The sequence below is a fragment of the Erpetoichthys calabaricus genome, chromosome 2 (assembly GCF_900747795.2).
Source record: "Erpetoichthys calabaricus chromosome 2, fErpCal1.3, whole genome shotgun sequence".
NCBI classification, from domain to species: domain Eukaryota; kingdom Metazoa; phylum Chordata; class Cladistia; order Polypteriformes; family Polypteridae; genus Erpetoichthys; species Erpetoichthys calabaricus.
The window spans coordinates 151740148-151762485 of record NC_041395.2 but is presented as its reverse complement, the minus strand read 5'-3'; the positions used below and the strand labels follow the sequence as shown (position 1 = coordinate 151762485).

Genomic DNA, 22338 nt, shown 5'->3' with positions numbered 1-22338 from the left:
ATGCGCAACCTTTGATGAAATAATTTATTGCAGCAGTACTGTCTCTTTCAAACGTACTAACCTCCAATTCCTATCCTTCCTTTTCTTTCTCCAAGTAACCAATCGCCACACGATCAGCTCTGTAATAGATGTCAAGCCATCTGTAGGCTTAGAATGCCGATTCTTCAAAACTTTTAAGGACCATTGAAATATCTTCGTAGTACACGTTTAATTATTCTATCCATCTATCCATCCAGTGTCACACCAGCAAGAATACAGCGCGAGGCATGAACAATCCCTGAAAGGGGCTCCAGCTCTTTGCTAGCACTGCGACACCGTGTCCTCAAAAGTTTAATTATTAACAATATAGATTATTTAAATAATGTTAAAATTTTATTTGTATAATGTAATGAACATATTTTGCTGCATTTCATCTTAAAAATGATATCGTCATCATATGTAAATATGCGCTTTATAAAGCCCAGGTTGTGCAATATTATAACTGTATCGCAAGTTTACAGTGAGGTAATTGTACTTATAAGTACTAACAGTTCTACAAGGAGCATTTGATGGACTGATGAAGTGCGTTTATAGTTCTTGGGATGAAACTGTTTCTGAACCGTGATGTCCCTACAGGAAAGGCTCTCAAGCGTTTGCCGTATGAGAGCAGTTCAATATACAGCATGGCTGAGTGTGCTTGATGCTATATACCGATAATTCTCTTTCCAATCAGCTGCTGTACAGCTGTGATTCACACTCAGATACAGTGATATAAATACTCCAAGTGGGGCAGTGAGAGTAATATGGAAAAAGATTATCCACTGTGGCAACCCCTAACCGGAGCAGATGAAAGAAGAAGAAGGTGCAATGAGAGTAACAACGCTAAAGCAGCTATGGTATTTGGAATAGTTTGTCCATTCCGTGGACCATTATGTTGTTACAGGTTAATTACAATGAGATGTCTTAAACTAATAAACAATATGTGGTTAATTTCAGTGTATTTGATAAAGCTGCGTCAGGGATGTGGATCTATAAAAGAAAGGGAAACCACACTGGAACAAAAGCACTGCTTTGACGCTGGGTGCTGCCAGTTTGCAAAACCGAGTAGAGAACTTGCGAATACCAAGCATTTAGCTGGTGTGAAAATGTGCGCGGCTTTACACCAAGTTTAGGTTTTATACATCACGATTTGAGCTTGGAAACAGGAGTACGCAACATTTTTGTGCGTACACACCATTTATACATGAGGCCCCTGGTGCTTGTTCCACTTTTAGCGTTTTTCACTATTTTTACAAGATTTGCAAGAAGTATAAGACCTTCATAAGGCTATCATTTCTGGATTATTTAACATATTATATTCTTTAAATACATGTAAAATAGTTTTTAATAATATGGTAAAGTATAAGTTATTTGATATAAAATATTAACGTTTGCTTTAGAAAAAGCCAGATAATTCACATAAATAATACAACTTACTTGTTTTCATTCAAAATCGATCTCTGGTCATTTTTCTGTGAGTACATTGAACCAGTTCAGCATTGTCAGATTGCACATATTACCTGCACAGTCTAATTAAATTCAGTCCGTTTGGGAAGAAACCATCTCATTTTAGCAACACACATGTATCACCGGTGTAGCTGTGTGTGCATTGCCTGGTCCCTAGTCTTTCTTTTACGCAGATGACAGAAGTAGCAAAGTTGTAATGACTCAAAATTAAAACACTGAAGCAGCACAATTTAGCAATACAATATAAATGCATATTTTCTCATAAGGGCACGTGCTTACAATAAACAAATAAGGGAAGGAGCAATTGTCCCTCCTGCTCCCATACTGTGCACACTAGTGCTTCCTGGTATAATGAACCAAAACTCAAAAAATGCAGCTCCTTTATGAGAGACTGACACCAACCTACATCACCAACTTCTGGGTTGTCCCATTGAGTATCAGCTATTTATGGATTCACTGCTCACCTTTATATTCTGTTAAAAATTTGTTGGAAAAATGCTGAAATAAAACAGCTCTTGGGATAATCAGTTCCTTCAACTTCACTTCTGTTTAGTATGTTTCAATGAAACAATTTCAGGTGTACTGACTTATACAGAAATGTAGACAAGAATGTGAGGTAAGTAAGTAACCTTCTGGCAGCAGGAGGGCAGGATATACGACAGTGCCATTACAAGCAGGGGTTTTCTTTTGCATATTTCTGAAATTGCTGACTTATAGTGTGGGCAGGGTGCCAAATGGGTTCCTAATGCTATATGTTAGCAAATTTCTACCACCTTAGCTTCTGAAGTCATCTCTTTGGTAAGTGCACACCTACTGACAGAAACTCTGAGGTATATGTTAGGCTTCTAAACACTTAGTGTGCTGCAAAGCAATGCAAGTGGCATAGTGGCATATTAAAGCTTTTTCTGATCCCTTTTGTTAATTATCCATCCACCTTCCAACCCGCTGAATCCGAACACAGGGTCACGGGGGTCTGCTGGAGCCAATCCCAGCCAACACAGGGCACAAGGCAGGAACCAATCCCGGGCAGGGTGCCAACCCACCGCAGGACACAAACAAACACACACTAGGGCCAATTTAGAATCGCCAATCCACCTAACCAGCATGTCTTTGGACTGTGGGAGGAAACCAGAGCGCCCAGAGGAAACCCACGCAGACACGGGGAGAACATGCAAACTCCATGCAGGGAGGACCCGGGAAGCGAACCCAGGTCCCCAGGTCTCCTAACTGCAAGGCAGCAGTGCTACCCACTGCGCCACCGTGCCGCCCTTTTGTTAATGATACTGAATGTTATTATCATTTTTGTTTCTGCCATTTGCTTTTGTTATTTCAGCATTGCTATTTTGTGTATTTGTTTATTCATGGCCCTCACCATTTTGTGTTTTTGGAAATCACAGACACAGCCACGGACTCTGCCTAATCATTTTACTGCTATGTGATTTCGAGGCAAGTGATTCATATATTATGTGACCCATGGCATCATAGTAGCCACAATATATGAGACAGACACTCACATTAAGCAAGAGTCTAAACTTAATGGCCTCTGATGCTGACGCCTCACAAGATGAATTCTTGGACAGCTTTAAAAAATTTACAGGAAAATCAGCTCAGAGTTTAAATTCATATGTTAGTAAATTGTTTTTGGTAAAAGATGAGAATACATGTCTGCGGACAACTCGTTAAACATTTGTAGTGAACAATCACAAAATCTGCTGCTGAGGTGGCTACAGCAACATGATTTCACAACCTGCCCACAATTTCCTCCTCTCTGTGCACTTTAAAACATTTGGGGTTGCAGTGTCCCCTTTATTCTCATGTATTAGAAATGCATGGAAACAGGTGGACCAAAAGAAACTGAACAACAGTTGACATCAAAAAACAATAAAGATCTAAAATTGCTATTATCAGTCCAAGAGCTCAGTAGCACAAGGTTTGGATAATTTATATTTATATCTTGCTTTTATTTTGACTGTTGAATCACTACATAGCATAATAAGTGCAAATAGTCTGTAAAGAATATTGTGGTCTATATTTATATAATATATAGTACCACTTCTTCATATGCTGGTTTGTTGAGTTGCATCACCACTGCCAGGGTTTGTTTTTCCCACTGTAGATAGATAGATAGATAGATAGATAGATAGATAGATAGATAGATAGATAGATAGATAGATAGATAGATAGATAGATAGATAGATAGATAGATAGATAGATAGATAGATAGATAGATAGATAGATAGATAGATAGATAGATACTTTATTAATCCCAATGGGAAATTCACATTTTCCAGCAGCAGCATACTGATCAATAAATAAAAATAGAAAAATAAAAGTAGAAAAGACCCCTCTACACCCTGCCCCATTGTGTGTGTGAGTATCTGATATAGAATGGTTGAAGTCATAATTATTTCTAGTCATCTGTGATGGCAGAGACCCAAACGCATGTACTGAATGCTTCCTTTTTATAACAGAGATAGTTAACACTAAAGGTTTCCCAGGCTTAATTTATTAAAAAAAGTGTCATTGTGCCTTTGTGGAACATTGTTACCCTGTATCATTCTGTAGCCCCCAACAGAATCTACTAAATGGCACACCAAATAGCATTTATAAAGTGCACAAGGTTAATCGTTTCAACTTGAATATTTTTCTGCATCTCTACAGTAAAAGAGCCCAGGTTATTACCAGAGGAAAAAGTGACAGCACTAATAAATCTGCCATGCCTGCTGAACTGTGCCAAAATAAATGGAAAGTAATATTGCACTACCCCTGTCCCTCCCTCGGCAAATCTTAATGCATTTTAAACAATAAGGCATAATTAATGTAATGTGAAATTGACTTGCCAGTTTCGGCAACATGAAGTTTTGCCCTACCCCCTCCTGTCCTAACATGTGCATTGCATATGGTGTCAGTTCTCAGTGGTAGCATAACTGAACAAATCCAGATAGACTATTCAAAATCTTACAAATCCAATAATAAAAGAGGTTTATTTAAATATTAACACAATTCAGCCTACAAGCATTTCTTGCTATGCTGGGCTTTTCAAGTGCTCATTCATAATATGTAAGGTCACAAAGGGATTTATGTGGCAGTACATAAAATAAAGATAAAATGTTACAGAAGTGAAGAATAAGACATAAAAATAATAGAAAAACAGGTGAGAATATGGAAAACTGTTTTAAGATGAATGATATAAAATCCTTTCTTGTGTACAAGAAATGATTATCACATGCATTTTTATGCAGCCCATGAAAATAAGAATTAATATGCTGTGAAGGGATTTCATTCACCACTCTGACCTTTATGTTAAAATTCTCCTTTTTTCAGGCCACGGTGTTTAATTTATCAATGTTCCCTATCAGTAGCCAAATATGTCTTGTCCCTCTAGAGAAAGCCTGCACTGCTGCTAATGCTGGCAGCATGTCTAGTTTGGGGACTGATGGCTCTGCACTTAGAATCATCGGGTTATAGCTTTAAATCATCTCTGCCAGCTCATTGAGTGAGTCTGATCAAGACAGTATCTCACCTGCCTTCTATTGCATGCATATGTATTTCTGATAGCTAGGTAGATCTTAAGCAGTGGCATATATGCAAATAAAGAAAGGCGGAATTAACTTGTTTAGAAGTGCTGGGGGTAGAGATCTTTAAAATGCCCTGAGAAGAAAATTATAATGTCACCTTGCTTCTCCCACAGATTATACCATTACAATATCTATTATAGATAGAGATGTATAGTTAGCCTAAACAAATTAACAGATCTACAGTATATATTATATAGCCCCTTCTAAAGCAATCAGTTGCACAGGAGCCTGAGAAGGTTTGTGATGGCCAATGCAACATGTGTCAGCTGGAGCTTTTACTTTTCAGCAGACTGTGTTCTATCCCTTAGTAGCAAGCCAACTCCACTTCATGAGTTTTAATAATGTTTAACGTTTGGGTTACTGTGAGGGTAAGCTAGTGAATGCCCAGATTCCTGTGCAGAACTTTGGTAAACAGGTCATAATTCTTGATCTTGAAGGAATGTTACCTGCATTTGCCATCCCTGGTCAGTAGCCAGTCTGAAGTCCTGATAGATCGGATTTATAATTTGAGGTGCATACCCAGATATCTGGGGTAAGAGAAGGATCCACATATTTACATGTATTAAGTCAAGAGGTGGTTATTTGAACATGCACCAATATTAATGGCAAGTAAGTAAGTTATGTAAATTAATCATCTTCTTCTTCTTCTTCGGCTGCTCCCATTAGGGGTTGCCACAGCGAATCATCTTCTTCCATATCTTTCTGTCCTCTGTATCTTGTTCTGTTACACCCATCACCTGCATGTCCTCTCTCACCACATCCATAAAACTTCACTTAGGCCTTCCTCTTTTCCTCTTCCCTGACAGCTCTATCCTTAGCATCCTTCTCCCAATATACTCAGCATCTCTCCTCTGCACATGTCCAAACCAATGCAATCTTGCCTCTCTGACTTTATCTCCCATGTCCTCCCTCCGTGGAGTTTGCATGTTCTTCCCGTGTCTGCGTGGGTTTCCTCCGGGTGCTCCGGTTTCCTCCCACAGTCCAAAGACATGCAGGTTAGGTGCATTGGCAATCCTAAATTGTCCCTAGTGTGTGCTTGGTGTATGGGTGTACGTGTGCATGTGCCCTACGGTGGGCTGGCACCCTGTCTGGGGATTTATTCCTGCCTTGTGTTGGCTGGGATTGGCTCCAGCAGACCCCCGTGACCCTGTGTTAGGATATAGCGGGTTGGAAAATGACTGACTGACTGTCTGGGTTTTTCCTTTGATGCAGTAGTGTAAATTTTCCTGTACATCAGACTAATCTTATTAAAGAACATATATTGTAAAGTAAAGTGCAATTCGTTGCCAGACTGATAAACAGTGTTTTAATTTCGACACTCCATATTTATTAATATTCCAGAATTTGCTTGATTAAATAAAGAAGGAATGGCTGGTTACCGCCCCGTCCTCAACCGCTTTCAGGCTTTTGTTAAATGCTGTCTGAATTGGAGCTGGCACCTTATGAATATACAGGCTAGAAAAGGGATTGATGGAAGATTGATTGTTTTGTAAGCTATTCACTATGAAAAATCCAGCATTAAGTAAATATAATTTGTAAATACTGAAACTTATACCTTGACTGTGATGTCACAAAAGAATTAAAAGTATCACCAAATGGAAAGAGTACCTGCTTTAAATCAGACTGACAGACCCAGGGCCTCGCATTAACACAATTACATGGCCCACCACCAAAACAAAATACGCCATGAAATAAACTCTCACCAAGTTATTTGAAGTCTCTGTCAATTTTTTTTTCTTTAAGTTTTCAGCTTTTGACACCATACTGAGCATTGTCCCAGAGTGTCAGATTGTTCTTATGGCAGCAGCAGGTTGCTAGAGTGTTCTTTCATCAGCTTGAGAAGAAAATTATGTCTTATTTCTCTGTCGAAGCTCCAGCTGTGCTGTGGCAATCTTGTAAAGCTGCCTTCTCGAGAACATATAGCTCTTCATCGCAGACTTGTCTTTTTCTTTGCCAGTGTAGCTATTCTTTGAAAAGTGGCTTAAGTCTGAATTACTTTCAGAACTACATTGTGAAGATGATCAGCAGGAGATTCAACTATGTGGCACAGGTCATGGACAGTTGGGGGGACACCCTAATGAAGACTTGACATTCCTATGCTTAGTTAGTTGTTATTATTATTATTATTATTACTGCAATGGACAGTTGCTGCACAGGGTCATATAGTGAGTTACAGACAGAAACTGAACCAGGAGCCTTATGGCTTAAAATCCATTGCCCTAGCCACCACTAAACCCTGCTACCTGTCTGTTATTGATATTTTAATTGCTATGTCTTTTTTGAACTCCATGGCAACATTTGCAGGAATCCAGAGAATTAATTTATTTTTCAAAATATTTAAAAAATTAAAATATTTTAAATATATGGCAACACAGTAGCTTGCACTGCTGCCTAATAACTTCAAAATCTTAAGTTTGAATCTTGGCTGACTGTCTGCATTTTCTATGTTCTGTGTTTGTGTGGGTTTTTCTCTTGGGTATTCTAATTTTTCCTCCCACATCTCAAAGACATGCAGGTTAGGTAAATGAATTGTATATAAGTGAACATCAGTGTATGCCTTCAGATATCACCCCTTATGCATGTTGATTCTGTGATGGACTCTAGCACCCAAACTCTGAACAGGATGGGCAGGCTCAATAATGGACGCCTACAAAGTGATAAGGGACAAACACAGTTCAGAAACAAGACAGCTCAGAAACTACAAGAGTTGCATAACTTGCCGCAAAACCACCCAAGCATATCCAATAGTAGCATTTCTAGTTTTTGGTCTTGTCAATCCACAATCGCCTTGTTCTATAATTTGTAATTGTTTTGACAGGAACTGAAATTTGTAATGTAGATTAGCTTTCAAGGAGAGCTAAAACTGCTGCACAGAATGAGCCCTGCTACAAATCCCACAGAGGTCTTTCATAGTGAGAAATAATCCCAGTTTGTTGAACTCTATGGCCTCCCAAGTGTTACCTTAAAGGTGTCTCTGGCAGTTTAGCACTGGTACAGTGAGCTTCTTCCTTTCACACTGTGTTGTGCTTGGTAGATGATGTTACTTCCCAGGCTACCCTACCAGAGTCAATCTATTCATTGATGGACCTCACTGACAGACAGATAGGTAGATACTTCGCTCACTCCCTTTCATCATCCATTTCTTGGACTTCACTCTTACTCTTCACTCGTACTCTTTGTGGTGCAAATCTCACTAACTTCACCCTCAGCTCCTCATTGTACTCTGAAATTTCCCTCAGCCTCATGTTTCATTTGTACATCATCCATCTCATTAATTTTGATACGGAGGAGAGCTCTTTCGTCTTTATTAATACCAGTACACTCACACGTTGGTCTGTGCCATCGCTTTTCTTTATACATTTGACATTCATATTGCCCCAGTCATAGCTGGGAAACCCTTCTTTGGAGCACAATCAGATCTTTGAGCGTCTTTGTGCACAAGCTTTACATCAGCCACAGATGACTTGTGTGCTTCTCATTCAGGTGCCGATTGCATAATCATTACATTTTGTGTACTGTTTTGATTCTGAACATTTCAGTCTGAATCTATCGTCAGGTCTTCCTCCATGTCGAAAAAACTAACTGAAGCATCACTATTGTCCTAATTTAATAATTCCAAATATTTCAGAATTTTTACTCTTGACATGCTTAGGTACCTCTGAATCATCTGCCTTCTCAGTACGCTTATATTAGTTATATTATTAGCCTTATGCCATAACTGTCAACTTTTAAAAAATGTAATTGATTCTGATGAAACAAAAACAACATTCTCTCTCCAAAAAGCTGCAACGTGTTTTAAATCTGGTGTTATACAGCTTAGTGGGATCATTGTAACTTCTAACAAAACCTGCTTATATCTTATAAGTTCCTTCATTAGGACAATTTTTTTTAAGACTGAGGGTACTCGGTCCTTGATCCTCACAAAATGTGGTCTTTTGGAGAACTAATCCATTATCCACGACAAAGGGTTATCCATCTGCATATCTCTGAGCTTACCCAATAACAGAAATGGCTAAATGGTAGAGAAAGCATTGGAAAAATCAAAACACATAATCCTCACAATTTGTCTTGGGGAGCTTTGTCTTTGGGAGCAGATTGATATTTGCATCTTCCACTTTCATCTTTATCCGATAGGCAAACTGCAGTGGGTCCAGGTGGCCTACCACAAGAGGACTCATATAGTCTAGGACCAGCCTCTCATAGGTCTTAATGATGTAGAAAGTTAAGGCCATCACTCTGTGAAGAAGAACTCTGGTGCAGTGATAACCAAAGACACAGCAATTAAAAAGTACAGTATAGCCTACACTGCATAATGGGCCTGAAAGATGTAATTAAATTCATGTGTCAATAAAAAAGAAAAATGTCTTTGTCAGATTTAGATAGATAGATAGATAGATAGATAGATAGATAGATAGATAGATAGATAGATAGATAGAAAGAAAGAAAGAAAGAAAGAAAGAAAGAAAGAAAGAAAGAAAGAAAGAAAGAAAGAAAGAAAGAAAGAAAGAAAGAAATTTGTCCCCAGGAGGAAATTTGGATTTTTACAGAAGTTCTTTCAACAAATAAATACATAAATAGGAAGATAAATTAGTAAATAAGTAAATACATACATACACACATTTCAGTCTGGACACACGCCAGAATGACTATAAATCAAGAACATTTAAAAGAAACAAAAGTTCTTTCTTGACAGTTTCAGTTACAGTGAGGAATTATGCAGACATATTGCTGTTGGTATAAAGGACTTGCAGTAGTGTTTCCTGTCACACTTCTATTGAATAGTATGTTGACTGAAAGCTCTCAGTTCTAGTGTGTCAGAGAGAGGGTGTGCAGAATTGTTCATAATGGTACTCAGTTTTGTTTTAATTCTCTTCTTTGCTACTACTTCCAGGGTGTCCGGACTACATCCTATTACTGAGCTTGCCCTTTTATTTAGCTTGTTGATTCGGTGGGCATCTCTTTCAGTGATGTTACCAGCCCAGCACATCACAGCGTAGAAAATCATACTGGACATCACAGAGTTGTAGAAGTTGAGAAGAATGTCATATCCGACATTAAAGGAACGCAGTCTCCTAAGGAAGAAGAGCCTGCTCTGCCCTTTCTTATATAGCTTCTCTGTGTTCCGGGACCAGTCCAACCTGTCAGTAATGTGGACCCCCAAGTACTTGTACTGTGTTAAACCACTACCATTAAATTTGAAATGTGATTGATAATAGGATTAGGAATTACATTTGTTCAAAGGCAATAAAATTCTCGCTCTATTGACTTAAAAGCCACCTACCATAAAACCATGGCCAGAATATTCTGTCAAATGTCCATCTCAGTGAGAATTTAATATAAAGCCTCTCAAAGTCAAAATGCTAAAGGTTTACAATTTGGTGTAAATGGAATGTACAGTGAAAATTCATGTGCTTCAGCAGCGCTGAAGCTGATGTTTACAGCATGCACATTTGGCACTAATCTAAAAGGAATAAAAAAAGGTGCACTTGATCAAATACTTGCTTTAATGTTCTGTATTTTATCATTTTTGGTGCAGCTGTAAAGATGCTCTTGAGATTCTGTGAAAGATTTCCAGTTTCTACTTATTTTAGGATAATGTAGGTTGATGTTGCATTCTGCTGTGAAGTTGCAAAGCATTAAGAAATTAGAGCAGTGCTGTGGGAAAATCAGGAGCTTGCATAGGATTTGGCTGCATATTGTGATCACATTCATATTGATGACTATAGAAATTTAAATGGGAAAGAACCTTGGCACACATTTCATTATATGACCATTTTCTGAATAAGGGCAAATAAACTCCAACAAAAAGGTAATAGTAATGAATCTCTCACCTGCAAATCTAGGTTGCACTTCTCATACTCTTAATACCTCAGTTAAGTAGTTCTAATGTCAGCCTTTTTTCTTTGCAGAGGTTTAAATCAGTCACATTCACTTAGAGTTCATTTAGACATGACTTGCTGGTAAAATATAGATTAAGAAATTAAAATAAAGTTTAAGGAACATTGCAAGTGGAATGTCATGTCTTGCTTTTATATTACAGGTCCTCTGCAGCAAAAGTCTGCTGGAGTCTACAGAGTACTGGCTACGGAATGAGAAAGATCTTTGCAGGATTGGATTCACTGAAGACAAAACTGATTGCAGCAGCTGTACTGCGGTAGGGATTGACTCTTTCCTTTTCTTTTGTTTCTGTTATGCGTTTGTTATTGCTCTGTTCTTTTATTATCATGTGAAATTTAATAATCTGAGGTTTGTTCTGTTCCTGAATCAGTAGAGTACATCGCACGGTAGAGTTCTGCTTTTCAGCACTGTACAACTCCATTTTCATTAAACAAATTTAGTTTTTTATTTGTTCTTTGGTTGAAATACTTGTATCACATCATATTAAAATACACGGTATGTGAGTGTTTCATAATGTTAACAAAGTTTCCAGATATAGGGCAATGTAGATAATGGAAATATTGCAAAAAACACTTGAGACTAACAAGCATTAAATTTACATACTGTAATTAAGTTGAGATAAAATAAGAATTATATGTTGTGTGGTTGGGAGCATATGCTAATAGTGCATTGCTGCACCCACCCCACAACAAACCACCTGGATGGGGTCCAAGTGCAGTGGGTGATATGTGCACATAGTGTATATGTATATTTACTGTATACAGTATATGATACATATTGTATATATGTGAGTGCATGGAGTATATACAGTGCATCCGGAAAGTATTCACAGCGCATCATCACTTTTTCCACATTTTGTTATGTTACAGCCTTATTCCAAAATGGATTAAATTCATTTTTTTCCTCAGAATTCTACACACAACACCCCATAATGACAACGTGAAAAAAGTTTACTTGAGGTTTTTGCAAATTTATTGAAAATAAAAAAATTGAGAAAGCACATAACTGCGGTGGGCTGGCACCCTGCCCGGAGTTTGTTTCCTGCCTTGCGCCCTGTGTTGGCTGGGAATGGCTTCAGCATACCCCCATGACCCTGTAGTTAGGATATAGCGGGTAGGATTATGGATGGATGGATGGATGGATGGATGGGTGCCATAAGGGATAGCTTCTGGCTTACATGGCTTTTCTAACTAAAGTCATTACACAACACTTAAAATACATTTCTCCAGAATGGCAGTCTCATCTACACATGGCTAAATGCCACAACCACTAAACATGACAGTTTAACTGACTTTATCTATCTGCTGTAACTTAGCATCACTGAACAAGTCAAGGATTCTGGCACTGACTGATTAAATAGTGCCATATTTCTGCCATAGTGAAAGGGGATCAAAGTTTGTGTCTTGTAAAGATGCAGGAGATGACAATTGTCAGTGCAATTTAATGATGACAAGCTAATGGTTAAGCAGCTTCATTTTAATATCTAATTATCTCATCCCTGTAGAAACTATAATTAGAAAGGCTTGGATACAGGATGTAGGGATAGTAAAAACTCACATTACGATGCAGCAAGTGCAGTTCCAGATATTATTATTCAGAAAATACAAATAATAAGCTTGTTAATTATATTCTATAGCTATAAAACATGGCCGCTGTTGATGCATGTTCTGATCCCCACCAGTTAGTAAGGTGAGTTTTAAACTGAATGAATGATTTACATTTGCAGTTCAGAATTGATTTTAATTTCTATATTGTCATGAATGAAAATGTATGAAAAATCAAATCCCATTTTAATGTGAGATGGAGGAATATTGAAATGCTCAAAAGTGTTTGTTCTAGCTTATGTTCTCATCAAAAGAAAGAGTTAAATGAGAGCATTCATCCACCCATGTTTTATGCTCATTTTTTGCTTCTGAGGGCTGCAGGGAGCCAGCTTCATGCCTTGTGTTTATCCTCACTCCTGGCATGACTTTCCTTTCCAGAGCTTTGGCAACTGGGCCTTCACCTAAGACCCATCTGAGCTTGCATCATTGTAACAATATTTAAGCCACCTCTTTGCACTGTTGCAATACCCTGTATTCATGAATCTAGCATCTAGGGTTCAAATCATGCACCCTGTGGTTATCTGTACTGATTTAGTATGTTCTCCTCATGATTTTCCTCTTTATATTCCAAATTTTCCTCTCACATTTCCAAAGAAATACATAAAAGGTTGACTGACACTTCTAAACTGACCCTAGTGTGAGAGAGTGTTTGTATATATACAGTAAGTGTGCAATGGACTATTTGTTCCTCTGCCTAGCACGTCTTCTGACCCGGTATTTGGATTATATGTGTCTGAAGATATATGTGGTATATTTATGTATTTTCTAGTTTTCCAAACCATATTGGTGTTTAATGTGTTTCAAATATTTTTGTACGGCTACAGTACTGCTACAAGACATATTGAACCAATTCTGTTCATACGGGGAGAAAAATGTTATGGGACAATGCCTACAGTGACTGCCTAAAGAAGAGAAAGATAATTGTATGGCTATTTTCCTCTTAGGTGTTTTTTGCTTTGTGCCTTACCCCACCATAACCTATCGTTTGTGTGGGGAGAAGCAAAAGTTTTAGATTTGTCAAAAATTTAAATCTCCAGTTTTGGATGGACCTTGACGTTTTAGATCCCCTGATAACGAAAACTTGATGATGTGTGTGTGTGTGTGTCTGTGTGTCACAGTTTCTTGAGGACAGTCTAGAACTAAAATGGCTGGATGGAAAAATACCAAACTTGAAACTTAAGCCTGTTATGAGATGATGTTCTGATTAGTTTTTGAGCAAAATCGTGCAAGAGAAAAAGGCACTCTAGAGGAACCCTCAAATACCATAATTCTGCAATTAATTATGACTTCTTCTCGTCAATTGCTATTGTAATGACCCATTTTATGATCAGAAAGATCAGTATCACTAGGGATGGGAATCGAAAACCGGTTCTTGTTGAGAACCGGTTCCCACTGTTTCAATTCCTTGGAATTGTTTGCCATTTTTGCAAACGATTCCCCTATCGATTCCAGTCGCCTCGAATGACGTCACCGCGTTGCGTAGCGTCATTTACCCAGCAGGAAACATGGGGCGCCTAAGCGGCACAAATGCTCAAAAGTTTGGTTATACTTTACGAGAAAGGATGACAACAGGGCAACTTGCAATACTTGCAAAGTAGATATTTCATCAAAGGGAGGAAACACTACGAATATGCAAAAGCATTTGCACACAAAACACGCGATAACCTTAAATGAATGTTGTGTTTTTGATCCGCTCCGGACTAGTGAATCTCAACCCAGCAGCAACGGTAACGTTTGCAGGTCCTCTCCCGTTAATACGGCAGGTAACTAATCAACTAACATTGCATATTATGTTAGCGCGATTTGCCTTATTGCAAAACCTGCTATTACTGTGCATTGCATTTAGATGACCATGACGAGAGAGACAGACAGAGTCTGGCTGTCTCAGATGCTGGCAGTTCTCGCTGCAGTCTACCGGTAGCTTCTCCTTTCACAGAGGCGGGGAAAAGAAATGACACAGGCCAGGATAGACGAATGTCAGCGAGCAGTGACTAAGTTTGTGGTAAAAGGCTTGCACCCATTTGCCACAGTAGGTGCCCCCGATTTTCGGTAAGTGAATGTGTTTAATTGTAGGCTAAGTCAGGGAATGTCAAATTTGCGTGTTCTCCTCTTACCAGATGTTTCATCCGTTTCCATTTCTGAGCTGAAACGTGTTGAAGGCAGCCGTCACTGCAGATGGATGGGCAAGTTTTAGTCAAGATCATTACCTCACAGTAACGCTGCATTATGTCAGGAATGGCCAGGCTCAAGAAAAAGTCCTCAAAACCAAACCAGTGTACCAGGTACAGACAGGGACAGCTGTAGCAGAGGAGACTGATGAGATCTTGGAGGAGTATGGTATCAAAGACAAGGTTGTGGCAGCCACTGTTGATAATGTGGCCAACATGGATGTAGCTGTCAAAATAGTTGATGGTTGCAGAATTGCACAGTGCACAGTTCCATTGGACTTGAGTTGATTGTATTTGTTGCTGGCTGATGTAGTTTTATTTTTGAGTGCTCAGCTCATATATACTTTTAAAAAGGAGAGTGTAAATGTTACTGGACATTCTTGTGTAATTGCCACAGAATAATTTATGTTATACTTTGTTATTGCTACAGAAGAATATTTATTTTATTATTATTTTACATTTACACATTTTTTCCTGGGGACCCCATGGCACCCCATCGAGGAGCCGTAGGCTGTGGATCTCTTAAGATCTCACTGTTGGGTTTGTAAGGTCATGCTACTCCTAAATTTCTATCTTGTTCAAAGATAAGATATAAAACAAAGTTCTAAGTTAATCGACCTGTGTGTTCTCCGTTTTTAAAAATAAGAATCGATAGGAGAATCGATAAAGAATCAAATTGTTAAACAGAATCGAAAATGGAATCGGAATCGTGAAAATCTTATCAATTCCCATCCCTAAGTATCACAGCAGTAAATAATTTCTGAAATAGAATAGTTCAGACAAAGCTTACTGTACTGACACTGAATACACTGATTTTTTTTTTTATATAAATTAGAATTTTTTTATTCGGGGCAGATGTTTGAAAATGATTTCATTTTATTGCTCAGACCACTAACTGGTTATCTGATGTTTATGTTAGACATATTTGATATCTGTAAAAGGAATGTATTGTTATGCCTTGCTTTTAGTAAATGCCTCCTGCTGCTGTTCCCTGTAGATGGCAAATACTCAGCAGTTAGACTACACTGATTTGAGCTTGATTGTGATATCATTACTCAGTAACTGTCTCACTGTTGGGTTCCACCTTTCTCCCCTATCAATCACTTTCAATACATGTTGAAACTTTTTTTAATGACCATCTCATTATTATTTTTTCCCCTGGAAATATGTTTCCTTCTTTTGAAAAAGTCTTGGTCCCTGTTTTTGTTTGGTCAATATACTGATCTTTGTCTCCATGTTGTTCTACTTCCAAACTCCATGTTTTCTGATTGTCATTTATGCAAATCCACATATAACCCATTTCCCCACACATCAGCTCATGGCTTCCATACTCACTTACTGTAAATTTTAGTGCTAACCTGAAAGAGAAGCAATGGCTTGTGTCTAGATTTGACATCAGAGGAAATCATATGAATTGTGCTGTGGTGACTGAAAGAGGCAAAGAAAAATGGAGAAAATACAGGCTCTGATCGTTCCTAAAAAAACAGGAAGCTAAGTGAAATGTCAACCAGTTCTTATGAAAACTGTGCTAGCAAATTTATAGTAGTGTTTTTAAAATTAATAAGGAGATGGAAGTCATCAAAAAGGGGCCAAACACATATATATTCAAAAACAAAACTGAGCAACTAAGCAGGTGGGCAACTTGGAATGGAAGTAAAAAAAAATGAATGTAAAAAGTCAAAACTACTAACCTTGTCAGGAGTAGTGTCTACTAACTAATACTAAAACAGAGTTTGTTAATTTTTTTCTGCAGTGGTCCAACACTAGGATACAGAGACCATCTCTCAGATGACCATATTTTTTAGGCTGTGTTGTAAGCTTTGTACCTTTTTTCCTCTTTCGGTATGTGTTGCTTATTGTAGCGACCGATTGGCTGCTAAAAGGGGTGGGCAGGTCCAGGGACGAGAATAATAGTAGTGAGACCTGAAAGCGAAGTGAGTGCTCTTAAGAGAACCTTCAGGAAGACAAAGGAAGGTAGACGGAGTCAGAGTGAAGTGGAAGATAAGTGGGAGCCAGGGTGGGGAACTAACAGCCTTATGAGAGACTCAGGGGTCATGATATTTGTTACCGTGAATTGGTTTGTTTGGCAGGCATTTCCTGTGGCCTAAACAACAGGAAGATTTAGCTAGTACTTTGAGTTATTATCTTGTTTGTTTGAAGTAACAATACTCCATTTTGGTTTGTCTAAGTTGGCATGTGTGTCTCATTGCTGTCATCCTGTTGGTCAATACAATATGTTTTCTCACTGTTAATTATTTTAAAAGTTATTGGGGTATCATGATCTTGCAGCCATTTTGGATAGTTTTCATCAAAATGTTTTGTGATGCTTATGTGTTGCAATGGCTCATAATATTTGTCAAAATAATGTCCATTGCTGCCGCATGATTGCACATCATCATCACTGCACAGTCATTATTTAAGATGGCAGTGTTGATGTTAGATGGCCTAGTTTTAAGATTTAATACTTAAACCAAACTCTGTGCATGGTGTTTTCATGAATTAAAGGTTTCTTTAACGGTTCTGCATCTCTGTGTTGTGTTTCAGTCAGGGTCCCCTGACAAAAACAAAACAAATGCTATTTTTATTTCTATTTTGCTTGATTTTATGTTAACAGTGTGGATTATTTAGTTTCTTTGAGTCTAAGTATTTGTGTTCTTTATGTTTTATGGTGGTCCCCCAAGAGTCAAGGCCACCTGCCCAACCACCGCAATGGACTGCCCTCTGTTATTGTGTTTTTTTCCTGCATTTTTGTAATTCTTGCTCGTTTTTCAACTTTTCATTTGGGTTGTGTATTAGGACACTGTTTCCCTTGTATTACATTTTTTGTTTCAGGCAACCTCTTGGACTCTTGCACTCCTCTCAACTTTATTTGGTTACAGAGCCTTTTTTTTGTAAAAAATATTTCTATTTATAAAGTATCAATGTTACCATTTCATTATTGGCAGGGATTTGTTGGTTTTTCCCTTCTAGCGGTATTTTTTGGGAGCTAATGTTTGGCAACTCTTTAGTTTAAAATATACTCTGTTCACTGTTTTTCTCTGAGGTGTTTGACTTTTGAGGATCTTGTATTTCTGTCTTCATTACTTCTAGCATTTTGATCTTAACCTTTCCCTTGTCCTCAGTTTTGATCTGTTCTTTTAATTTTGGATAAATCTTGTGGTCATTCATTCCTTTTTCAGTAAACTGGTGCTCACATTCCTTTGGTCAAATCATAACAGACAGAGCAAAATGAACCACACTATTACATGACCTACTTACTATGTGACCAAGACAGTAAATGGCATTGCTGCAACCATACAAAAACAAAATGGTAGAGGTAATGGAAAAAAGATCAAAATGGCGCCACAGTGATTTTACCATTATAACGATAAAAATTGTTAAGCAATGGAAAGAAATATATGTAAAATTTGCAGAATTTAAATGATTAGTTTAAAGACATGGTATTTCTGTGAAAACATCACCACTATACAAGAAAAACAGACAATATGGAATACTGTAGATCATGGTCAACTAACTACTAAACCTAACTTACTTTATTTACTTACTTTCTCCTACTACCCCTTCTGGGGGGATCACCAAGCATATCTGTCCTGGGCTTTTCTTTCCAGCTGGTTCCGGGTCATCCCCATGGTCTTGATTTCTGCCTCCAAATCCCAGCGCCAGGTGTTCTTTGGTTGGCCTCTTTTCCGCTTTCCCTTGGCATTTCATGTTAGGGCTTGTCTGGTGATATTACTTGCAGGGTTTCACAGGGTGTGCCCTATCCAGGCCCAATGCCGTTTCTTGATTTCTTCTTCTGTGGGCAGCTGGTTTGTTCTCTGCCAGAGGTCACTGTTGCTGATGGTATCTGACCAGCAAATATAGAGAATCTTTCGCAAGGCAGCGATTAATGAAAACCTGTGCTTTCTTGGTGGTGGTGGCTGTAGTTCTCCATGTCTGTGCTCTGTATAGAAAGACTGCCTTAATGTTGGTGTTGAAGAGCCTGACATTGGTGTTGACTGTCAGTTCCTTAGAACTCCAGATGTTCCGTAGTTGCACGAATGCTGTTCATGCTTTCCTGATTCGTGATCTGACCTTGGCATCTGTGCTGCCCTGCATGTCAATGACACTGCCCAAGTAAGTAAAGGAATCCTCCTGTATTGCTTCACCACCCAGCATGACCGGGTTGGTGCTGACTGCGTTTATTTTGAGGATCATGCTCTTGCACAGGTCTGCCAGCATCTTACCATTCTCATTCATGTCCCCTAGTCCATGGCTTTCCTTGATGTCTTCGTACCCAGTGTTGTCTTTTTTGATTTTAGCATTGAAGTTCCCCATCAGGATGTTAATGTCTCTCTCTGGATACTTGTCAATGATGGACTGCAGTGTGGTGTAGAACTGGTCTTTGTCTGCCTCCTCACTGTCCGTTGGTAAGCGCATAGCACTGTATAATGTTCATGTTGATCCTCTTCTTCTTCTTCTTCTTCTTGGTTCAGAAGGATGCTGTGATGATTCTTGGGCTATGGGTATCCGATCCTATAAGAGCTCTCTGAGCTACTTTAGACAACATTAGTTCTACTCCTTGGGTGTGTCGGGAGTTATCCATTTCATGTCCAGAGTATAATATCATCTCTCCTGAGACTAGCCATTTCTGTCTGGACTGTGTCCATCTGGTCTCACTGACTCCAGGCAGGGTGAGGTTGTTGTTTTTCATCTCTGCTTCAACTTGAAAAGTCTTCCCTGTCTCATAAATGGTTCTTACGTTCCATGTTCCAATATTGGCTGCCCTGGTCAAAAGAAGAGTTGTCGGTCTTGTGACTTTCAGAGATTTCTGGCTTTCATCACACAACATAATTAATTTTCTTATCAAAGACCCATCACTTCCCATGGCTGAGTCCTGTTGATCTCTTTATTCGCCTTTATTATCATTTAACAGGGTAGTTGTACAGGATTTAGTGTATTATGGCATTGCACACATATTCTCTTTTTTTCCTACTTTTCTTTGAAATTTTATACTTCAGACTTTCAAGTGAGAGCACGGAAATTAAAATTGAGTTGTTTACCTTAAAGAGAGTAACACTATTCACAGCTCAAAAATATTTAAATTCCATTGGTAATGGTGATTTGGTCTTTATGCCCATTTGAAAAAGTATTGTTTGCTTTAAAATATAAAATGATTCTGAAAGTGTATGCTGATAGCTGATGCCATTGATGTTAAATTTATGTTCATATAATTTAAACTGATTCATGTCTCTCGAGGTCAAATTTAAGTTCATGGAGCTACTTCAGAAAGATGCTGCATAAGATAAGCATAAGCATGTTTCTATCCATCCACCCATTTTGCATGTGTCATTTTTATTATTATAGCTCAGTATTTTGTTGGATGTTCTAAATTCAGTCTTTGTGTCAATTTCAGTAGTTATTTAGATAAAAACTGAAGTTTCAAAGTATAGTAATTCAAATTTTCTTTAACAGACTTAGAGCAGGGGTGTGTTAATGTGCAGGTTGTAAAAGGAAATTAATGGAGAAAATCACTTCCATTGTATGTATTCCATTTCAGTGTGTAATGATATTCGCTGTGCTATATCCATTTTAGCTTCATATTGGTTAGGTTTCTTCTGGCTCTGCAGTTTCCTCTCACAGACATGAAAGTTATTGTGCTTGAGTGCCCTTCACTACAATGGTGTCTTATTCAAGGCACACCCTTGACTTGCCCACTGCTGCTGTGTCACACTGATTAGCTGTGACATCATGGCTGGCTTCCACAGCAAGATCTAAAACCATTGAACCGATAGGCACAAAAAGAACACTACCAATAAGCATAGGGCAAATTCTGTAATTTAAAAAAATATATAAGTGCACACTTTACAGCCATTATAGAAACCCCATTATTATTACCCATACTATGAGTCGTACTCTACAGATCTTCAACTTTTTTTCCCAAATGATAAAAATAGAGCCTTAATGTCAAGATTCTACAAAGGAAAGCTTGATATTAAAGTTTAAGCTGTCGCTGTTTTATGCTGCTGCCTTGCTGTTGCTCGTCACTTGCTCATTATTATTTTAAATGTTTAAGTCAGAGGTATCATAAACACCAGTTAGGAAGATAATGTAAGAAGCAGGTAGTGAAATTACAGCCATCTGAACATTATCCTTTCTTCTTACTTTAAACTATTCATTCTTTTACAGCTCATGCAGATTTGAGGGGATGTTTAAAGTTGGAAACTTCACACTGCCAAAAATACTACCTTATTAATTTTTTCCAATTATTATTATCATCTTTGTACTTGGAGTTTTGCTGAACTATGTGTTGTGATCCAGTTACTGTCTCTGCGGAGTCTGCAACCTCCTCCTGTCTACTGAGTTTTTTAAGGCCCTCCAACATCCAATGTACAGATCAGGTTAATTGGTGACAATATATTGGCCCAGTGTGAGTGTCTGTGGGTATATGGATGAGTGTTGCCTTGTGTCTAATACTTTCAGGATTGATTCTAAAATTTAATTAAGTAAAACAAGAATGGGTGGACAGATTCATCTGTTGTAAGGAGGAGGCATTTTATTAGTGTCTCCTCTAACTATAAAGGCAGCAATGCATATAAAAATAGCACATTTATTAGTTAAATATAATAATAAATAAAAACAAAACAAAGAGAAACACAAAGAGGACTCAAAATCTCTATTTATACTGTATAATGCAAAGTTTACTGACTCACTAACCCACTTGATCATCAACAAAAACACAATTTCCTGTTTAGTTAAAAAAGTTGAAATTTGGCAGGATTGTACATCTAGGCCACTAGGTATCTACCAAGAATGTACATTTTGATATACCAGTTGTGGCAGACAACTGGGGACCTTGCCCCACTGGGACACCTGGAGAATGGAGGGACCAGGAGAGGGGCAATATCTTCTCTGGGACGCAGAAGGGAAGCTCCTCTGAATTGCATCGGGTCAGGGGGCTCCCAGATGGTTCCGGAGCCATGGACTGCAGCACTTCCACCACACCAGTAAGTGCTGCCGGAACAGGAACCAGGTACACCCGGAGTGCTTCCTGGTGCCCAGGCAGCATTTCCGCCGCACCAGGAAGTGCTACAGGAAGGTCCTTCCAGTCTCCGGGCGTGCTGGCTAGGCAAAAGTCCCAGCTAACAGTTACACAATATTTAGGGGTAACACCCCAATACAAAAACTAAATACCCCAAAATTTCAAAAATGCTTTGACTGATTTAACGGAAATCGAGTGATGTTATAAAAAAAAAAGCTAACAATTGGTAGATTATGTTTTTATTTGCCAATATTGAATAATATCCGTACTTATATGCTCTGCACTGCACTTATAGGTGGCTTTATACAAATGAAAGATGCAGCAGAATGGATGGATGACTAAAGAATAGGCAGTATCCTGGACTGGAAAAAAAACAGGCACAGTCATGTTTACTATGTACAGTGAGGTGTCAAATGGAAAGAGAGAGTTCGGTGAAGCTCAAGGAAGATGAGAAACTCAATGCGTAGCAAGCACACTATAAACCTCCAGTGCTGGTCTTCTTCTTCTTCTTTATTCCATAGCTGGCGTTTGGAAAGTAGGTCGACCTCTTAGCCAATACGCTGCTGTTGGTGCACCTGGATTCCGTG

The 22338-nt window shown here is 38.5% G+C and overlaps 1 protein-coding gene across 4 annotated transcripts in view; it reads left to right on the top strand.

Annotated features, from left to right (window-relative positions):
- sphkap (SPHK1 interactor, AKAP domain containing) overlaps positions 1–22338 on the top strand; it is a 487158-nt gene that overhangs the window by 324280 nt on the left and 140540 nt on the right. For all 4 annotated transcript variants that reach the window (XM_051923013.1, XM_051923012.1, XM_051923011.1 and 1 more), the window contains one exon: positions 11104–11217. In XM_051923013.1, coding sequence (XP_051778973.1) covers positions 11104–11217 — 114 coding nt within the window. The remainder of the gene's footprint in view (positions 1–11103; positions 11218–22338) is intronic.